This window comes from Apostichopus japonicus, chromosome 12 (assembly GCF_037975245.1).
Source record: "Apostichopus japonicus isolate 1M-3 chromosome 12, ASM3797524v1, whole genome shotgun sequence".
Taxonomy (NCBI): domain Eukaryota; kingdom Metazoa; phylum Echinodermata; class Holothuroidea; order Aspidochirotida; family Stichopodidae; genus Apostichopus; species Apostichopus japonicus.
Window position 1 is genome coordinate 507,182 of NC_092572.1, and position 22,674 is coordinate 529,855.

The window sequence follows — 22,674 nt, forward strand, 5'->3', positions numbered from 1 at the left end:
GATTCCTTGACACAGACAGTATTTCAGAATGTCAGACAGTAAGTCTTACAATCATATATAGTACTCTCTACTGGCTTTGAATGTGTACAAAGAGGTAATAGAATACAACAGCCTGTCAGCCAATCATCAAACAATTAGTGGATTCCTTAATACAGACAGTATTCCAGAATGTCAGACAGTAAGTCTTACAATCATAGTACTCTCTACTGGCTTTGAATGTGTACAAAGAGGTAATAGAATACAACAGCCTGTCAGCCAATCATATCAAACAATTAGTGGATTCCTTGACATAGACAGTATTCCAGAATGTCAGACAGTAAGTCTTACAATCATAGTACTCTCTACTGGCTTTGAATGTGTACAAAGAGGTAATAGAATACAACAGCCTGTCAGCCAATCATATCAAACAATTAGTGGATTCCTTAATACAGACAGTATTCCAGAATGTCAGACAGTAAGTCTTACAATCATAGTACTCTCTACTGGCTTTGAATGTGTACAAAGAGGGAGTAGAATACAACCGCCTGTCAGCCAATCATATCAAACAATTAGTGGATTCCTTGACACAGACAGTATTCCAGAATGTCAGACAGTAAGTCTTACAATCATAGTACTCTCTACTGGCTTTGAATGTGTACAAAGAGGTAATAGAATACAACAGCCTGTCAGCCAATCATATCAAACAATTAGTGGATTCCTTAATACAGACAGTATTCCAGAATGTCAGACAGTAAGTCTTACAATCATAGTACTCTCTACTGGCTTTGACTGTGTATGAAGAGGTAATAGAATACAACAGCCTGTCAGCCAATCATATCAAACAATTAGTGGATTCCTTGACACAGACTGTATTCCAGAATGTCAGACAGTAAGTCTTACAATCATAGTACTCTCTACTGGCTTTGAATGTGTACAAAGAGGGAGTAGAATACAACAGCCTGTCAGCCAATCATATCAAACAATTAGTGGATTCCTTAATACAGACAGTATTTCAGAATGTCAGACAGTAAGTCTTACAATCATAGTACTCTCTACTGGCTTTGACTGTGTACAAAGAGGTTATAGAATACAACAGCCTGTCAGCCAAACATACCAACCAAACATACATAAATATAATGTGCAAACCTGAGAGACACTTAAAGTCTGTTGTATCTGTTATGGTTCACGTAGGCCTACTTATTGCTAGATATTGCTTGGAAATAGAGGGAGCCATTATAATTAAATCAGCAGCCAGTCAGTTGTTATAAGTAGCCTTAAATGATCTGTAAGTTATATAATTGATTCTGCTAATAATATTTTCCAGGTCTTTGTATGAGGAGCACCGTCTCCTCATTGCTACCATGATCTGTTATATATTTGATTCTGCTAATAATATTTCCAGGTCTTTGTATGAGGAGCACCGTCTCCTCCTTGCTTCCATGATCTGTTATATATTTGATTCTGTTAATAATATTTCCAGGTCTTTGTATGAGGAGCACCGTCTTCTCTTTGCTACCATGATCTGTCTCAACATCCAGTACGAGACTCTCAACATATTTTCAGAAGAAGAGTTGTCTCTCCTACTTCAAGGTCAGTTTCAGTCTTACACTCAGATGAATAACTCAATCTTCTGTTTCATTTAATTAAAGAAACTTTTAGGTTTACAACCATCACTTGCTGTTGGTAGTAATTTATTACTGCTCATGTTATTGTTATTAATTCTTAAATGATGTAGTAGGGGGGTAGAATGGAAGGATCCTCACTTTAATCAAGTCATGAAATTAATTCTATGTAACTTAACTAGACTTGTAAGTAACTGATACATATTTAACATAATATAAGGTAATTATGAAAACTAATCATTACCTTTGTAACTGCAGCCTCTCTTGCCTTGCTGTTATATTTTTCTATGACTTTATTAAACTGTTCTGTCCTCCTGCTGCTTCCAGACACTAATCTGCACTTTATATGTCTCTTATTGCACCTTAAGGCTCTTTGTCTAAGACATCTGGTGACAGATATTGGACATATGACCTCAACTGCACACATAGGAATTCATCAGGTAAAGTTTATCTTATTATGGGGGGTCTAAGAGTGAACATAGTCAGCATTATAAGTAACTGCACACTTTTTCATTTCTTGCACACTGCCTATAATTAAGGTTACTTGTTTGCTATTCTTGCTACACAATGCACAGATATTATCAAAGTGAATATGTTACTTATTTACATATGGTGATGCAGTGCTTACACTTAGACTGACCAAACAAGAACCTTCAGTTTTCAGGGTAGGATTTTAACAGCTAGATCATTCTTGTTAATTTTAAGGTAACCCTGGTCTGGGCACCATGGACCTTACCCTGAAAGACTTTGAAAGCGATGCTACACCCCCAGAGTTCCTCCCCTCAGAGCAGTGGGAAGACTTGATGGCAGTGTCAGTACTCCCTGGGCCATTGGATGGCATCTGTGTACAGCTGGCAGAGTCTCCTGAACCATGGGCCAAATGGTACCAGTCTGAAGAACCAGAGATGGAAGCCATTCCAATCAGGCCCACCACAAGTGCTCTGGCAGGTAGGTTAATGTTCAAAACCATTCATATTAGTTCAGAACTTCTGGCAGGAAATGAAATGCATTAAGAAATAAATATCTTTAATAAATTATATTTGTTTTTTAATTTATTTTCACTTGACAGAGGCAAAACCATATGTGTACCCTTTGACCTTAGCTGGTATGAGATGGTTGGGTCATGGATAAACCATATGTGTACCATTTGACCTTAGCTGGTATGAGATGGTTGGATCATGGAATAAACCATATGTGTACCATTTGACCTTAGCTGGTATGAGATTGTTGGATCATGGAATAAACCATATGTGTACCCTTTGACCTTAGCTGGAATGAGATGGTTGGATCATGGATAAACCATATGTGTACCCTTTGACCTTAGCTGGTATGAGATGGTTGGATCATGGAATAAACCATATGTGTACCCTTTGACCTTAGCTGTTATGAAATGGTTGGGTCATGGGATATGCCTTCACTAGTGTGGCCATTAAAAGGCCAAGTATTAGGCTACTGTATTGCTGAAAGTTATGTTACTTTATCAGAATTATGTCCAAGTGCGTTTTTTGCTTTAAACAGGTCTTGAGGAAGTGGAAGCCAAAGATCGGGATCTTGAGTCTGGGCAGAGTACGCCTGACCTTGGAGATTTGACAGACTTCCACCAACTGGTTCTTCTTAGATTATTGCGACCAGATCGTTTTGCTATAGCAGCTTCCAAGTACGTTGCGAGGCATTTGACGGTGGTGAAGGCTCTACCCACCTCTCTAGGGGGTTTAGTTGCTAGCGTACACCACCAGCTAGGAGTGCTTATTCTTATGCCCCCCACCCCAGCTTACGGGAATGTAAGGTTGACTTCCGAAATCACACAGATATCCAACCCAAGAGACATACTTAGAGAGTATGCAAAGGTAACTGCTTATCTCATTACTTACTGATCATGATATATCCATCCCAACTCTTATATGCAAATCTATTCAATACCACAGTATATGCAACAGACCAACCGTATGATTTATGCTCCAGTCTTTATATTGATGATGGAACAAGGTTATTTATATTTTCTGGACATTATATTAACTTTCAAAGTTTACGTACATTTAGGGTGTCATATTTGTATGAATCTGGTGTTACTTTTTTACAGCGTAAGAGTATTCCGTTCCAGTCGGTAACATTGGGTGAGGGATGTGAAGCTCATGTTACTATGATGATTGACGCCATGACTGATAAAGAAGGTTGGTTAGTCATTGAACGTCTTCATCTGGCCTCAGAAGAGTTTGTAGCCAGCCTCAAACATCAGCTGATAAGAGGTGGTAATATGGGAGGTGAGACACTCACTTTAATTACTGTAACCATAACGATGAAATAACAGACATTTGTATGTTAACATTCTACTGTACCACATACACAGTGCAACACACTCATTGCTCAGAAGAGTTTTTTAGCCAGCCTCAAACATCAGCTGATAAGAGGTGGCAATATGGGAGGTGAGGCACTCAGTTTAATTACTGTAACCATAACGATGAAACTGGAGGTGTTGTTGACATTAACAGACATTTGTATGTTAACATTCTACTGTACCACATACACAGTGTAACACACTCATTGCTGCTGCATATATCAAGTTCATGCTTTATAACACTACCCTCTATAGTGTTAATGTAAAGAGTCCAGGCCAAATGGAAGTATTATAACCAGGACCCTGGGAAATGGGTTTCGCATTAATCTACTAATTGTATATGACTTTTTCATATTATATGATAAAAACATTTGCAGACAATATCTTTGATGTGTTCTGTTATTCCTATTCTATCATAGTTACTTCTTTGGCGAAGAAACTGTGAGTTAGTAATAGTAGAGTTGCTTCAAATTCTCAACAGCAATTAAGACTAATTAGCAGAGTAATGGTAGAGTAGAAATAATGGTCTCAGTTCTCTATGAAGACTAATAAACAGAGTAACCATAGAGTGGGAGGTCTCAGCTTTCTGGTAGCATTTTAGATATAATGTAAACTTGAGTGTGATTCATGTTTAGATGTTGTAAACATTAAATCTTGTTTCTAATCATTGTTTTCATATTTATTTTTAACTCTTCTCTGTCAGGTTCTTTAGGCATGGTACCCATTAACAGAGGTGACCAATCACGTTCCTGTATTTGGATGACATCAGAACCATCCTCCACTATACCCTACTTTCTGATTCAGAATTTACGTATTGTGACATGGGATGTATTTGCACCTGACACCACAGAGGAGCAAGAAGCAGAGATTGATAGCTTTAACCCTCCATCTCTCAACCAAACATTTAAGACTGGTATGTATAATGCATAAACCAGGCTAATGGTTAACAAACATTGTATGAACATTATAGTGTAGGGTAAGTATGTAGTGTAAGTAGTTAGTGTAAGTAGAAAGTGTTTTCCATTGCTAATTGCAGGATCTTATCTAAAGGTGACATCCTCAGTGTTAATGTTCATATATGTAGAGGGTTATACAGAGATCATTGATTTTCACAAATGTGTGGTTCCTTTTTCACATCTTTCTAAAGATTTCATAAAACAGATTGCTGAATGTTTTAAAATGGATGGCTTTGTGCAAGGATATATAGTTTAAAGTGTTTGGTTCTCAAGAAGCTGTTTGTATTGATTGTTGCAAATGTCCTAGTGACATTGAGCTAATGCAAAGTTCAGTTAGTGTCCCTAAATTCATTCATCAGTATAGTTTGATCTTTCCCTTACCACCAGCTGTAATGACTTCACAGAAGCTACTGCTTAGTAAAGTGTTTATTTATGTGATGCTGATTCATTCTCAGATCAGTTTATGTTATAGTGCACTGAATTCATTGTGTTCATAGTGATCTTTCACTCTCAATACCACCAGCTGTAATAACCTCATTGAAGTCTATACCAGAGGCCTACTTGCAGACGCTTCAAGAGAGTGCTTCTAATGTACGAGCAGCAGTGTATGCTGTCTGCATGATTCATGGCCTGTTGGTCTCCAGGCAGATGTTTGGACCAGTTGGTCTCACCAAGATATATGCACTTAGTAATTCACAAGTGCATCATGGGATTGATGTAATATTAAAGTCAAAGTTCAGGGAACAAAACAGACCCAGTGAACTCCAAGAACTTGGAGAATTGTTAACAAAAGTAAGTCAAACATTCCAGTATAATATTTCATCATTATTGTTAACCATTTTATGTTTATTGTTTAGTTTTGTTCCCAAACTTTACAGTGTTTTAAAGTTTAATATTAAGTACTAGCCTTGCATGATTGGACAATGCCCTTCATAGACTCCTGGAGATGTTAAACAGTAATAGTTCAACTACCAATGTCTTACATTGTAAAGCTCATCATTCTATGGAGTACAGTGTTTGAAAGTTTAATGTTAAGTACTAGCCTTGCATGATTGGACAATGCCCTTCATGGACTCCTGGAGATGTTAAACAGTAATAGTTCAACTACCAATGTCTTACATTGTAAAGCTTATCAATCTATGAAGTACAGTGTTTGAAAATTTAATGTTAAGTACTGGCCTTGCATGATTGGACAATGCCCTTCATAGACTCCTGGAGATGTTAAACAGTAATAGTTCAACTACCAATGTCTTACATTGTAAAGCTCATCATTCTATGGAGTACAGTGTTTGAAAGTTTAATGTTAAGTACTAGCCTTGCATGATTGGACAATGCCCTTCATGGACTCCTGGAGATGTTAAACAGTAATAGTTCAACTACCAATGTCTTACATTGTAAAGCTTATCATTCTATGGAGTACAGTGTTTGAAAGTTTAATGTTAATTAAGAGCCTTGCATGATTGGACAATGTCCTTCATGGACTCCTGGAGATGTTAAACAGTAATAGTGCAACTACCAATGTCTTACATTGTAAAGCTTATCATTCTATGGAGTACAGTGTTTGAAAGTTTAATGTTAATTAAGAGCCTTGCATGATTGGACAATGTCCTTCATGGACTCCTGGAGATGTTAAACAGTAATAGTGCAACTACCAATGTCTTACATTGTAAAGCTTAGCATTCTATGGAGTACAGTGTTTGAAAGTTTAATGTTAATTAAGAGCCTTGCATGATTGGACAATGTCCTTCATGGACTCCTGGAGATGTTCAAAAGTAATAGTGCAACTACCAATGTCTTACATTGTAAAGCTTAGCATTCTATGAAGTACAGTGTTTGAAAGTTTAATGTTAAGTACTAGCCTTGCATGATTGGACAATGTCCTTCATAAACTCCTGGAGATGTTAAACAGTAATAGTGCAACTACCAATGTCTTACATTGTAAAGCTTAGCATTCTATGAAGTACAGTGTTTGATAGTTAAATGTTAAGTACTAGCCTTGCATGATTGGACAATGTCCTTCATAAACTCCTGGAGATGTTTAACAGTAATAGTTCAGCTACCAATGTCTTACATTGTAAAGCTTATCATTCTATGGAGTACAGTGTTTGAAAGTTTAATGTTAAGTACTAGCCTTGCATGATTTGACAATGCCCTTCATGGACTCCTGGAGATGTTAAACAGTAATAGTTCAACTACCAATGTCTTACATTGTAAAGCTTATCATTCTATGGAGTACAGTGTTTGATAGTTTAATGTTAATTACTAGCCTTGCATGATTGGACAATGCCCTTCATAGACTCCTGGAGATGTTAAACAGTAATAGTTCAACTATCAATGTCTTACATTGTAAAGCTTATCATTCTATGAAGTATATTTCCATGTAATACAGTCCATAAGTTCATAATGCTTGTTGAAAAATGCTTGTTGCCATTCTTTTTGCAGAAAGACATAATGTTCCAACTTTGCCTTCATATCGCATTATCCTTGTTTTGATAGGATTGTTTAGTCAGTGTGATACAAATTCCTCTGCTTAAAACTTGGGAGTTTGAAACTTGAAAATAGCACCTTAATCATTTGTCTGAGCTGGCAATTGCTATAAGAGCACTAAACTATTTATTAAATGTAAGTTAAGCTAAGTTTAATGCCACCTTCCTCGTTTCTGTTCCACTTGCAGCTGGTGTACAGTAATATTATAAGTGACCCCTGGGACCAGGTGTATGTTAGAGCCATTTCCCATCACATCCTAATGTCAGCCTGTAGTCCCTCAGGGTCCATTCAGTTAGGTGCCATCACCTTAGCCACCCCTCCTACCAATGTTGACATACGAGATTATCCAAATTGGCTGGCGGAGCGCTGGGAGGATAGGGATGACAGCTATGATGGTCACGGATTCACCAGAGAAGTGAAAAGAGCTTTACAGAGCTGCAGGTAGGAAAAAAAACCATCAACTTATTAACATCGTTCATTTAGACTGATCTGTATAATATTAGAATCCTTGATGTAACAGGACTCATCAACACTGTTTTATCTTGACTGATCCCTGGTATGTATGCTCAGAAGCCTGATCCTTGATAAACTCACAGCAGACTGATCCCTTGTGCTTGACATATATGCTCTCAATACTTGATTTGCATTAAATATGCAATGTTTGCAAGTTTTGCCTCAATGGAGTAGTCCTTTTTATCAGGCTATGCAATATGAATCAATTTCATATATCACAATTGGTTACATTTCTTTCAGCGGGTTGCAGTTTTTAAGACACCTTAGTAACATCTATGAACTTCAACACAGTGGACCTCACAGCCATATCCTGTTACAAAGAAAGTTAAATCTGACTAAAGTTCAGAATGCAGTAGATGCTATCAGTGAGAAGCTGCCACCTCTGTTAGACCTTGGGGAGCTTCCACTACACATTGTCAATGAGGCAGAGAGGTATACATTCCCTTACCATGCCCCTTCATTGATGAGCCTTCTTAGTGTTACCAACAATGAAATGCCTCAGAGCATTGGATTTGTCCTTCTGCAGGTAAGCTTATTCTAATACTGCTAGTAATAACATGATTTTAATGGTAAATTAATGGTGAATTTTCTAGACAATCAATTTGAGGAAGTGTCTTGAAGCTATAAAATATTGATGTTGATTGCAATTGAGTCAGAGAGATAGACAGAGAGTAACAGAATGTTGAGTTAAGATATGATAATGGAGCGGATGGTTTTATCTTGCTTCTTGGAGAATATGGAGGTACCAAGTGGTGCTTTGAAAGCTTCCTTAGAAGTACTGGGGTGTTACTCCAACTCCTTAACTTGCATATAGTTATTTATCCAATGTTTGTCTTAAAGTGCAGGAGGGTATATAGTTATTTATCCAATGTTTGTCTTGAAGTGCAGGAGGGTATATAGTTATTTATCCAATGTTTGTCTTGAAGTGCAGGAGGGTATATAGTTATTTATCCAATGTTTGTCTTAAAGTGCAGGAGGGTATATAGTTATTTATCCAATGTTTGTCTTGAAGTGCAGGAGGGTATATAGTTATTTATCCAATGTTTGTCTTAAAGTGCAGGAGGTTATATAGTTATTTATCCAATGTTTGTCTTGAAGTGCAGGAGGGTATATAGTTATTTATCCAATGTTTGTCTTGAAGTGCAGGAGGGTATATAGTTATTTATCCAATGTTTGTCTTGAAGTGCAGGAGGGCATATAGTTATTTATCCAATGTTTGTCTTGAAGTGCAGGAGGGCATATAGTTATTTATCCAATGTTTGTCTTCAAGTGCAGGAGGGTATATAGTTACAGTACCGCTCACGTATAACTCGCGTAGACGTATACTCTACGTTTATCTACGCGATTATACGCGATTACACGATGTTATACGTTTCTGTACGCGACTTTCTACGCGGTGTCTACGCGGCGTCTACGCCGTGTCTACGCGGCTTAGGGCTTCGCTTCAGTGCACCTGAATAGGGATTATACGCGCGTAAAGACGTACAATCTCGTATAATCTGTAAACGTAGGATATTCTCAGCCGCTTTATATAGCAGAGCTTCTATGGGTTAGAATAAACTGTGATGCAGAAAAGAGTCGGTAAACTCAACAACAAGTAATGTCTCCTAAGCCTTTCCAAAATATTCAACCACAGAGTAAGCATATACTTAAGCCGTTAAGGATAAGAGTAACAAAGAAAACAGCGCTACTAGAAGTACAAACGATCGATACAATCAGTGCAGGAAAACTTCAGCAAGGAAACTTTATCAATTACAATGTGCACCAGTCTGTTAATATTTATACGAGTTCCTCCCGTTGGGCATTCAATTGAATGTAGGTAACAATTAATGAGAACAAGGTAGGCCTTGGCCTATCCTACCTTTTAGCCTTCATCGAAAGTTACGCCGTATATGCCTCGCAAGAAAACCACGATAACCGTTTAACGAAAAAAAAAACAATATTTGAACTTGAAGATCTGACTTCCCCCAAAAGCAATGACAAGGTTTTGGTTAGGCCTACTATGAAAAAATATTTTCAGAAGAAAACCCTTACGATTTTTTTCCACAAATATTGAGGCTTAGGTATTAGTGCTTCCTCACAATCAAGGAGCCTCCAAGAATTTCGCTCCGCTTACGTAAAACTTCTATATATATATATATATATAACACGTGGAAAGACCCGATTTTTTACACACATAATTCCCATTGACATTAGTCACGGAACATAAATTGGTCATCGACATTCGAACTTGCCCAGGTTCACTTCACCATGGGAACGAAAGAAGTTTTATCAGTCGAAGTTTATGATTGGTTGCCTTTTTAATAAAATGTTATCGTTAACACAAACATAAGCGACTTTGGATACTTTTCCTACTGTATATGTAGCGTTTCTATTTTGCACTCCTGGCACGATGCCAAACAAAATATTTCGAAATGCAGTGTATTGCTTTTTTCACAAGGGCCATTGCTGGTATGTTATATTGAAAGTACATAGGCCTGGCCATTCAGAAAGTGTTGAAAAATCGTGCAAGGTGAATTAATGATTTGAACAAAGTCAAAGGTGATACAACTTTGAACACAAAATTGCTGCGAAGAAATATATTGAAGTAACGTCATGTTTTGACAAAAGCATTCAATGTACAATAACTATTTACTAACCTTTTGAAACAAAAATTCAAGCAGGAGTGGGGAGCAGTAACACGAAATAAGAGAAATATCGACATATTGATGATAATGGCCATCGGTATATCTTATCCTGGTTCTAAGTGGCTTCCGTTCAACAAAAATATCGTTTTACCTAGGCTCAAAACGTCGCACAAAATATTTTCAAAACAACGGTACACATGAAGTAATCCAATAAATCCCAGACTGAATAACGAATATAAATACACTACAGCATCGTTACTTTAATGTTTACCTCCTGCCGACACAACCGAAAATGTTTAATGTTTAATATGTAACACGGAGATACGTATTGAACTTTTTAAAAAAAAATAATTTCAACGTTTTAACATGTCACTCCCGTAGCTCCTTAAAAGTTGCTAAGCTTTTTATTGATAACGCCGAACGTACCGCCATTACCAGACACACAAGGCGCCACGAAATGTAACACTGTTTAAAAAGTCGGAAACATCTGAAAGTACTAGTAATATGCAAATGTTACGAACGTTTTACCCCTACGTTAATTGTATTTTTTCTCACCGTTCAATCGTCCGGTTATTTTCCTTTTTTTTCATCTTCAATGGTTATCGAAGTTTGTTTTTGACAATGAGGAAATGTTATTCGCAAAATTTGAACACATTGAGAAACAAATCCCAGGGCGTAAAATCTCACGAACATAATTGTACTTCCAGGAATCCAGGGTAAAGCTCGTTGCTGCAAAGGTTGAGCTCACACGCGCTAAGCAAGGTACCTGGGAGACTGCTTGGGCCACCCCTACTCTCTTACGAGACGGGTTAATATAGTGTCGCACGTTTTTGGCAGTTTGCCAGGGTTGTAACAACTCCTTGTTAGGTCAGAATGGAATGCAAATTAACAGGTGTCAGGCTTGTGAGCAGAAACCAGGACATGACCTAGATTTCCAGGGTAGTCAATATTCCGCGCGCGCACCTGCAGTTGGGATATTTGGTGATCACGTTTTAGTACGCATGACATGGGAAAACAAAAACCTCAAATGAAACTTACTGTTGGAATACGTGGATTTTACTCTTCTGATGTTCGGTTACAACTGGTTCTTATAATGTCAAGTTGAATGGAGCTGGTAAGCATCTTAGCGCCATTTTAAATTGTGCTCGAACACTTTTGTCATGGCCAATCAGTCTGTGGATCCTAAATGTTTTTTATTTGGCAAACGGACATTCAAGGGAAAAAGTCATGCAATTGGAAACTGTTTTCCTACATTCTAAGAAGTATAAGTTTTTTTACGTAACACCTCTTTTTTTGTTCAAAGTTTTGTTTTAGCATAGGCCTAGGCCTACTCAAATCAACTGAGGGAGAACAGGATGTTCAATGAAGGTTTACATATTTTCATATGAAAGGTCCGCCGTTTTGCGGCAAATTCTCTGCCTCTTTCAATACATATTTTCCAATAACACACTTCTTGCGACAAAAAATTACCATACGTTTGAGTTGTTCTTTTTTTTCAAATAAAATGTTTCTCGTACGAAATCTGAAAAAAAACGGGCGGCCATAATTTTTTCTTTTCATTGCTTTAATACTAGTTCGGAATACGTGGCTTCCTTTACAAAATATTATTTAATGATAGTTTAGATTGCTTGTAATCCGAATAGACACCCGGGGATTCAGGAAAAAGGAGGCCCCTTGTGCGGGCGAAAAACATGTTTTGTTTTTAACCGGCCCTGCTTCAAAGTTGTTCGGTGGAATTTTTTCTTTTCATTCCAACGAACCAACGGTAAATTAAATAAAAATTGACAAAGAAACGCTTAGTAATACTTTATTATTTCTTCCAAATGTTGACAACTATTCAAAGTAAACTAATCCTCCGTGGAACAGAACCTCTACAACTGAAAAATAAAGTCGGGGAAAGAAACACTGAATAGAAACCCAATTAACAAAAAAAATTCTATGCCATCAAACACTTTACCTTCGTCCCCTTCGCTGCAAAGTGAATATCACCTCTTAAACTATGATGTAAGAAACGGCTGTTTTAAACATCTCACTAACTCTTTCGGCGACTTTAATCCCTATTCATTGAGCACAATAGCATTTCCTGCGTATAAACTCGTAGAGGGATTATACGCGGTGTCTACGCGGCCTCTACGCGGCAATTTCTTTGTCAACGAGTTTATACGCGAGTGTACGTGTTTATACGTGTTTATACGATTCTGTGCGCGTACACATGTCCAGTTATACGTGAGCGGTACTGTATTTATCCAATGTTTGTCTTGAAGTGCAGGAGGGAATAGTTATTTATCCAATGTTTGTCTTGAAGTGCGTGCAGGAGGGTATATAGTTATTTATCCAATGTTTGTCTCGAAGTGCAGGAGGGTATATAGTTATTTATCCAATGTTGGTCTTGAAGTGCAGGAGGGTATATAGTTATTTATCCAATGTTGGTCTTGAAGTGCAGGAGGGTATATAGTTATTTATCCAATGTTTGTCTTGAAGTGCAGGAGGGTATATAGTTATTTATCCAATGTTTGTCTTAAAGTGCAGGAGGGTATATAGTTATTTATCCAATGTTGGTCTTGAAGTGCAGGAGGGTATCAATTGCTATAAGGTACATGTACATTCATATTTAATCACCAATTTGAATTGCTACATTTGTCTCTTCAGGAGTGTCATTGGCTTAACTCTTTGCTGTGTCATGTACGTCAATCACTGCATAATCTAGAGGTTAATATCCTGGGGGGTCAGGAGGCAATGCCTGAGGATGTTCTTATGATAGCCAAGGCCCTACAGGAGGATGCTGTGCCATCTTTATGGGTCCATCCTAACAGACTACCCTGTGGCCACTCTATTGTCTCGTGGACCCTTGGTAAGATTCAATTCTCTTGAAACTAACCATTAAATATACTGGAAAACCTTAATAGAATATAAATAGAATTGTAATGTTTTTGTGACAATGCTTGTGTCATTTTCCAATATTTTTTTATTCAATAGTGTTATTTTTCTAAAGCTTCAGGGTTAGATAAAAGGGGTGGGGGCTGGCTGGGAAGTGGAATCATAATGTTAGTCGACTATACTGACCACAACTCCAATATGAATTGGTTTGCGCATTCTCATGATAAGAAGGAAGAATTGGAATAATAAAAATGAGAAACATTCTACATTGATACCTTTGATAATACTGTCATCCTAACTTACATGTTGATAAACTTCAGAGGTCTCCAACCTTGCATATACATTGTCCAGAATCAAGTAACATGATATTTCTCTTGTGCTCTCATAACTCCAGATCTGAAGAAACGTTACAACCAAATGAGAAAGTGGATCAAAGAAGGCAAAGTACCAGGATCATCTCAGGATCCTCGACGCCCATTGGACCCCCATGGCCACCTCTCTTCACTCTGGCTGGGTGGATTAGTTAATCCTGGGGCTTGCATTACAGCTCTAAGACTTGAAAAAGCTGTGTTGGAGAAGTGCCTTCTGAGTGAGGTAATTAACCAATCTAGCTTTGTTAGGTGAAGAGTAACTTCTGAAATCATTAGATCAGCTTGTTGTCTTTCATTTATATTAATTTTACATTTTCTATCAGATTTAACAAATTAAGCAGTAAACTTTTGTATACCAAAATGTTAGAGCCGCTGGTAACTGACTGTTATTATTATCAGTTAATGTAAAGGCACAGTATTGATATCTTGACCTATTTTTTATCCGTTTGGTCACAAAATGTGCAGAATAATAATATACTTAGTTTACAGGTTAATTGGTGGTCATATTCACCATTAGTACAGTGTATGCAAAATCTACCTCTTGTATGCCAAATTATGTGTCAATTTATACATCAGAGTATCTCTGTCTAGCTTGGTGAGGATAATCCCTTTGTTCCATATGTTATTATAGATTAGGGAATCTAATCTAATTACAATTGTGCAAGTAACCAATAGCATCTGGCATTCCCTGAACTATGATAATGCAAGTAATAATAGCATCTGCAATTCCCTGTAAGTGTGAGTTTATTGGCAAATGTATATGAGAGTGTAATCAGACTAGAAATCCCTTTTGACAGTTACATTAATTAAAATTTCCAATTATTACTGTCAACATAGCAAGAAGTGTGTCAAGTTGTAGGACATATTGGATTAAGTTTTGCTGTAGGTCAAAGCTGTGACTGTGTGTGTGATCTGGTCACAACTTAAGTTATGACAAGTTGGAGGTTTTCTTTAATTCACTTATTCTCTTGTTTGCTATTTTGTGTTCAGATTGGTCTTGTCTGTGAGGTGCCAGCAGAAGGGTCACTGACTGATGCAGTCAGTCATGAAGGTGGTATTTACATAACTGATGTCTTCATGAATGGTGCATCATGGGATGTAGAGAAGGGAGCCCTCACTAAAGCAGGGTATGTACTACACAGTATTAAAGTATTCCCCTCAGTTTTCTTAGTCAACATTTGCTTGATCTTTTCTGATAATGTCATGAAGTCAGCAGAACTGTATCTGAGTCATAGTGCACTAAGTAATGGTAATAGGCACATGACACAAGGTCTCTCTTACCTTGATTGATGCTAGTCATATTGCCAAACAAGTTGGGAAGATAAACTAATAGTTATATTACTGGTAATAATCAAGATGATGCTGAAATTTCATTATGACTTCTAATGTTTCTTGTTTAATATCTTTCAGAGATGGGTTTCAGCTGATTCCTTTGCTATATATTTATCCAGTCCTTAAAAACCAGAGGTCAATTTCACCATTAGAGGGAGAGGAACCAAGGCAAGATGATAAATCTAGTGATGGAGATAACTTGCCATCTGGCATGGAGATGTACTGCTGTCCTGTCTTCATAAACAGTTATAGACAAGTCTGTTGTTTTACAGTAGACCTACCATGCCCCCATCCTGCCTCTCAGTGGGAGATTCAGAGAACATCCATCGTACTAGATCCAGGTAAGCAAGCACTGTTACACATTTAACATCAAGTTGATGAAAGATTGTGATGTCATTTTTGTCAGCTTTGCTTACTATCTGATACCAGTGAATAGTCTGTGTCTCAGCAGGTGGTAAGCATCTATGTTATTGTATCTTCTAGTTTTAAGTATGCACTGGAAAAGACAGATACAATGATTCATGATATCAGCTGATAGATGCAATGTAGATAGCTTACTTATCTCACAGGACAAACAAACCTACCAATTAATTGGTATAATCAACATAAACATTTCTTCATCTCTCCAGGTTTGTCAGAGCATGGCCCAAGGAAATGGCCAAAACCAGCAGCTCGTACTACAGAAGCTAAATCACCAAAAGTACATCAACTGCGTGACTCATCATCCCCACTGCCTGTTCCACCTTTGGAACAAACAAGAGACCGGGGGGACCAGTCAGATCAACCACCTCCTTCAAGACAGTCCAGGCGGTCTGCTCTTGGTGTCATTCATGAAGGGTTAACAAGGGATACTCCACAGCAAGACAGTGAGACACCATCAAGGGCAGGGTCAGCTCACTCTAAATCTCAGGGGTCTAAGAGGTCTTCCTCCCAACAGTCTAAGCCACCTGGTCAGGATCTTGGAGTTATGGATGAAGTCAGTGATGAGACTGGGGAGGAGATCAAACCAGATGAGTTTGAAGCTATTCTCACCAGCAGAACATTAAATCTAGGGAAGGAGCGACATACTACTTCACTCTTTGACTACAGATCTCCTGACAAAAAGGAATCAGAGAACAAAAATCAGAATGCTAGTGAAGAAGTGGAAGTTAACATCAGGGAAAAAGAAGACATAAGTAAGATGAAGACAGAGGAAGATGATGCTAAATCTACTGGACAGTCAGATTCAGAGAGGTATGAAGACGAGGGGAAGGAGGATAGCTCAGCAGATGAATCATACAGATCAGGAAGCAGTCATGATAAACAAGATGAAACAGAGGTGACAGATGAAGATGACAGGACAGAGGATGAGGACGAGATAGTGTCAAGAGGTGGAAGCAGGGAAGAAGAGGTATTACTCGGAGAAGAAAAGGAAGAGCTGTTTGATAATCAGAACCAAAATGAAGTACTAAAGAGTGATGACATTGATCAGAGTGAAAAGATAACAACTGTTGAAAAAGATGATTTCTTTGAAACAGCATCCAGAAAATCAGCAGAGTCTAACACATCAAGGACTAGTCAAGGAAAGGTTCCCAATCCCGAGAGAAGATCTAATAAATCTAGGAGCAGTGCCGGTAGCAGGAAGTCTTCTGATAATGTTGAGGTACCAGAAAAGCAAACCTCTCCATACGGTTCCAATGAAAGAGTAAGATCCAAAACTAAGGAAATGATGGTAACTGACAAAGAGGAAAATGATGTACAATCATTAAAGAAGCAAGAGTCTTTCCATAGCACCATGTCAGGGACATCTGAGAAAGATAAGGCAAGGAGGGAACAAGGCAATTTAGGTAGCTTTAAGAAAGATGCTGTTGAAAGGAAAGGATCCCAGACAAGCTTACGATCTGACCCAGGAATCAAGAGGGCAGGTAGTGGAGGTAGCAGGTCCTCTAAGCATTCTGTAAGGGAGGAGGGGGTAGATAGGTCAAATATGAGAGGAGGGTCAGCAGCATCAAGAAGATCCAGTAAGAAATCTGTCTCTGCATTATCAAACAGAGAAGATGCTATAATGGATAATTATGAGGAAGACAAAGACCAAAGGACAACAGAGGAAGTGGATAATGATTTCATAGATCAAAGAGAAGGTAACAAATTCACAGAGGAAGATGAGGAGAAGACAGCACGACAACCAAAGAATGATTCCTCTGAAACAGTCGGTGAGGAGAGGTTGATAGAATCACCGACCAGTGATGATGGAAACAGAGTTGGCAACAGTGATGCAACGGAAGCTATAGGAACAGATGGCGATCAAAAAGATGATGATAACAATGATGATGATGACAATGATGATGACGATGATGATGACGATGATCATGATGATGACGATGACAATGACAATGATGATGATGATGATGACAATAATGATGATGATGGTGATGATGATGAAGAGGTAACAGAACAAGAACATCAAGCTGGGGAAGAGAGGAAGCACTTTGAAGACAAGTATGGCAATGGCGACAAAGGACAAGACAAGGAAGAAGACATTGAAGGAGATCATGGGGAAGAGAAAAATATTCCATTGGAGAAAGAAGCCAAAGAAGAGGATATTATTGAGGATGAAGGAAGCAAAAACAATGAGAAAGATGTTACAGCAGTGGAAGACATTGAGGATGGAAGTAACACAGATGTTGCTAAACCACTTCTGGAGAGAATGCTTGACAATGCTGATGATGAAAATGGCAAACAAGAGGCAGAAAATGCAAGAGCAAGTTCTCCTGGTGATGATTCAATTGATAAAAAGAGCATATTTGACAAGGATGCACCTGCATATTAGCTAATACTTTCAATCCAGTGGTCAGTATTTGTACACAAGTTCTGCTTGTTCATTTTTGCACGTTTCAACTTGATGACAGTTTCTCTGTGATATTAATGCGTCTTATGTATTTTGGCTCTCTGTGTGTTCATACTGAATCTTGGCATCATAGTCACTGAACTTTAGAAATGAAAGAACCTTCATAACCAAAAATGATTTCATAGTGAATAGAGGATGCAATTTGAAATTTTATGTACTTCATTATTAAGTTCTCTGTTCTTAAATACTGAGATTTTGTGTTTCTAGACAAACCAAACAATTAGTTTGCAATTTAGATCACCAAAGGATTGTATTGTCCTTTAATATGTTGACTGCAATAGATACTGCTTAGTATTTTCAGTCCTGTAATGTAATGAACCCAGTAATCTTATGATACTGTGTACTGTTTGTTTCAAACCCAACAGAACAATTGGTTTGATTATAGTATTTCATTGCTAATTTAATCTTCTAATAGTGTTTCATATCCAGTCATTCAGTCAGTTGCTGTGTAAATAACTTAATATTCAGTCTTTCATATTTTTGAAGTTATCTACTTGGCACCTGTGTTTAATTGAACAATCCATCCAATGTTCTGACACTAGTATCTCATGATAACTCTTCCACTTACCTTGTCTTCAAACATTCCTTCCAAATTCATAACCTTGATTTATTGTGAACTTGGTAACAAAACGGACGTTCCCATTTCCATGAGTTGTTTATGCAATGTACACATCTTTCAGTTATTTTATGGATCAGCTATGAAAGATGAAACGAAAGCTGTCTTCACGGTTAAAGTTTATTTTACACAACACACATCTATTCCCAGTCGATTCAAGTATGTGCTATTTGAATATGCATGTAAAATGTTAAGCTTCCTATTCCAAGCTATTAAACAGTATGACATAAATGATACAAGTAGAAGTAGTTTCCTTGTTAATAAAACATGACAATTATTGAAAGTGTCATGGTCATCATATTGTATCACTCATCTTATACAAAAATATCAATTTTGGTTTTATTTCTATTACATCTTGCAAACGTAAAATGTCACTGAGTTATCGAAGTGCAACATGTTTTCAAGATTTGACCTGCCTCTTCTTTTCTTCCCTGTATTTACACATTAATGCAATTAAGACTAATATTAATGCAATTAAGACTAACTTTAATGCAATTAAGACTAATATTAATGCAATTAAGACTCACTATAAGGCGATTAAGACTAACTTTAATGCGATTAGACTAACTTCGCTACAAAGAGGAATACAAATTTATAAAAAATTGAATAGTTGCACATCTGTATAATTGCAATGTGGTCTAATAGCTCAAGAAAATGTAACAATGTGATAGAAATGTTTTACAATATGTTATATTTTATTTTAAGTTACGTTATATTTTATTTGTATAAAGCATTACACTTCTCTGCAGTGAAATGGATGGTATAGTTATTGCTATCATTTGCATTGGTCATTGTCGATTTGGCAAAAAATTTACACATTTGTTTACGTTTTCCATTCTCTGACACCAAACATGAAACATTGCTGATATGTGTGCTGTGTTAATAAACCAAACTGTCACCATCAAACGGCGTTTATGATATTTCATTTGTCATTAAATCCCTTCTTGCCGATCTTTGAAGTCATTTTGCCCTCTATCGTTTGCAACTCCCCCATCCCGCCCCCTTTAGTCAAGTAGTCTTACAATCATCATGTTTGTTTGCTGCTATTTGGAGTATTTATATATATTGATATTCCGTATGATTTGATAGTCAAGCTGTAAAGTTTGGATACGTCAGTTATATCTACATACTATTATATAAACAGAGAAAAAGTTATGTAAAATATGAAATCATATAAAAGAAACTGAAAATTAAACATTAATTGCCTTGAACATGCCATCTTTCCAAGGTAGTTAGCCATTGTGGTACATGCAGCAACAGATAAAACTTATAAAATGGCTCAATTTTAAAAATACGGTCACTCATCCAAAACGCTGTGGAAAATAGCTTTGGAAAGTTGTAAATACCAACAATTGGAACTTTGTACCTCTTGAAACAGGATGTTGTCATTTTAAGAATCGCATTGTGTCATGCTCAGGGCAAACGATGAAAGGAAGATCTGCTATGGCGTAAATAATATTATAGTTTTCCCTGTAGTGATGCATGACCACAAAGTATATTAAATCTCATTGGTAGTATGATCGATAAGTAATTACATTGAACATCATACAACCCATATATAGAGCAATGGCTAGCTGATGTATGCCCAGAACGTCCCGATGGTTAATACGTGATATACATGCAGTGACGCCCGTTTAATGCGTAGGTTACTACTCTAACAACATCACTGACACGACTGTCTTCTAACCGTGCGTAACTAAAGTCATGGTCCATGTTGGACGAGGATACAGTGATAAACCCATAATGGGAGGCATGTGGCGTTCATTGACCATATGTGATGAATGGAGGCATGTGAAGTTCACAGACCATATACACAACGTGAATATCGTGCATCATTGTTTTGCAATGACAATCATTTGTAAATAACGGTTGCTTGAGAAATATTGATCACAACTCATTTCGATCTGTCTCGTCGTTCCCTTTCCCGGAACTTGCCAACGATGACATGTCATCCTTATGCGATGGTTGGTTGACATTGCTCCGTGTGGAGTGCGCCCCGGTACTCTTAACTGAGGGCGCCAGATTACTTCTAACAGATGGCGCCCCTGTACTTTTCAATTCTCCTGGTTGGTTATTGTAGCCTGCTGTATGCACTGAAACCTGTGTGATACTTTGTGGGCTATTCGGGTTTTCTGCGTCATAATATACTGGCCGTGCCGTCTTGGGCTTGTTCTTTTGCTGGGTAAATATAAGATATTAAAATACATATTTTGAATTAAACTATGTGCTATAATAAAATCCAGCATATTGGACCTTTGTATTTGCGAGTGTTCCTAACTAATTATTGACTGGCTTGGAAAACGAAAGTATGTTTAAAATTTTATGATAAAACTCTACTTCAAATTTATAAGAGGCTAAAATCCAATAATCTTGCTACATGTTTATCAACAACTATGTTTTGGTAACTTAAAGTTACTCCAAATCTAAAATATTAAACTAACCAGCCACGTGGCATTTCGCAACCTTCATGATGGCCAAATGTTATGTTCATTTTCCTCGGCGATTCGAATGTTCTCAAGAGTATTCAGATTAATCAATGCATAATGAAAAAGAATTCATCTAAATATCTGTGGAATCATTAAATCAGTCACAATCATGTCAAATCAGTCAATGAATACATTAATGATAAGATGATTAGTTTTTTATCTACGTTCAAACTTATTTTAAATATATAAACATTGAATCACATTATGAACATTGTGACATTGTTTTCTGAGGTCGATTTAATACAGCTTCATGACGTAAAAATTGAAACCAGGTGCTTTTTTATCTCCAAATTCATTTGAGATATGTAAGAGTCTTAAATTAAACAATTCCTTGTCTCAGTTAGGAAAAATTCTTGAGAATTGTAATAGAATGTTGATGAACTTGTAGTTTGGGAGTCCAACATTTGTCACCATAATAAGGTTCAATCCTGATGACCTTCCATAATATCATGTTATCACGGGTCTGCCTAAACAGGTGATTTATTTAGGTAAATAATTTTGAATTAAATAACATGAATTACCGGTGTCTTCAAATATTTCGGCAAGTAGAGAATTGCAAGAATAACTAAGACAATCAGAAGAGCTGCTCCTACAATGCTCCCGATCACGATACCGGCTATTTTACCGCCATTTTTATCATCTGAGAAAGAAAAGAAATTGTGAAAAAAATGTTTAATATTGTCATTTACAGAACATGAAAACCAAAAAGATGTTTAGAACAAGTAATCTTTATTTCATGCAGTTGAATTCAGAATATGTAAAAGACTAGGCCTGTCATAAAAGATGAACCATGAGGATTTATTTATCGTCTGGTGTAAACTTCACCTCGTCTATTTATCGATATCTCGTAATTAGCATGGCATTGTGACGTGCCCCTTCAGTGATATCGTGAGTTAGTGACAATGTTCAAAACCTTGAAAGTCACTTGTTAACTACTTTCGTGAGATTCAAGCTGTACGTTCGGAATATTTGAACTACATATCTTGCTTTAGAAGGCTAATATTTGATGTACATATCCTGCTTAAGAAGGCTAATATTTGATGTACATATCCTGCTTTAGAAGGCTAATATTTGATGTACATATCCTGGTTTAGAAGGCTAATATTTGATGTACATATCCTGCTTAAGAATGCTAATATTTGATGTACATATCCTGCTTTAGAAGGCTTATATTTGATGTACATATCCTGGTTTAAAAGGCCAATATTTGATGTACATATCCTGCTTAAGAAGGCTAATATTTGATGTACATATCCTGCTTAAGAAGGCTAATATTTGATGTACATATCCTGCTTTAGAAGGCTAATTGTAGCCTACAATACACAGCTCACATAGTATTACTTAAACGAGACTGAACCATTAATGACTTTACCACATAACACATAACAAACAAAGACATTTACTGACCAACGCAAGAGGAGGTTGATCCAGACCAAGCATCGCCACTGCATTCGTGTCGTGAAGCGCCCTCTAATTTGTAACCGTCATCACATGTCACTATTATAATCTGTGTTTCTTCAAAAGTTGAGTAGGACATGTAACCATTTTCCAGTGCAGGGAGACTGCCACAGGGAGAAACTGCAAAC

General features: G+C 37.2%; 2 protein-coding genes across 2 annotated transcripts in view; one reads left to right on the plus strand and one right to left on the minus strand.

Annotated features, from left to right (window-relative positions):
* The window catches only part of LOC139977294 (uncharacterized), a 152,880-nt gene extending 133,442 nt beyond the window's left edge, over positions 1-19,438 (plus strand). The window contains exons 84-96 of the mRNA XM_071986581.1: positions 1,460-1,569; positions 2,307-2,549; positions 3,120-3,448; positions 3,682-3,862; positions 4,640-4,849; positions 5,416-5,684; positions 7,567-7,820; positions 8,133-8,418; positions 13,169-13,370; positions 13,791-13,990; positions 14,758-14,894; positions 15,178-15,440; positions 15,729-19,438. Coding sequence (XP_071842682.1) covers positions 1,460-1,569; positions 2,307-2,549; positions 3,120-3,448; positions 3,682-3,862; positions 4,640-4,849; positions 5,416-5,684; positions 7,567-7,820; positions 8,133-8,418; positions 13,169-13,370; positions 13,791-13,990; positions 14,758-14,894; positions 15,178-15,440; positions 15,729-17,908 — 4,864 coding nt within the window. The 3' untranslated portion in view covers positions 17,909-19,438. The remainder of the gene's footprint in view (positions 1-1,459; positions 1,570-2,306; positions 2,550-3,119; positions 3,449-3,681; positions 3,863-4,639; positions 4,850-5,415; positions 5,685-7,566; positions 7,821-8,132; positions 8,419-13,168; positions 13,371-13,790; positions 13,991-14,757; positions 14,895-15,177; positions 15,441-15,728) is intronic.
* LOC139976769 (sushi domain-containing protein 2-like) overlaps positions 18,709-22,674 on the minus strand; it is a 33,244-nt gene continuing 29,278 nt past the window's right edge. The window contains exons 17-19 of the mRNA XM_071985509.1: positions 22,496-22,666; positions 21,610-21,728; positions 18,709-20,780 (exon numbers count right to left, since the gene is read on the minus strand). Coding sequence (XP_071841610.1) covers positions 20,490-20,780; positions 21,610-21,728; positions 22,496-22,666 — 581 coding nt within the window. The 3' untranslated portion in view covers positions 18,709-20,489. The remainder of the gene's footprint in view (positions 20,781-21,609; positions 21,729-22,495; positions 22,667-22,674) is intronic.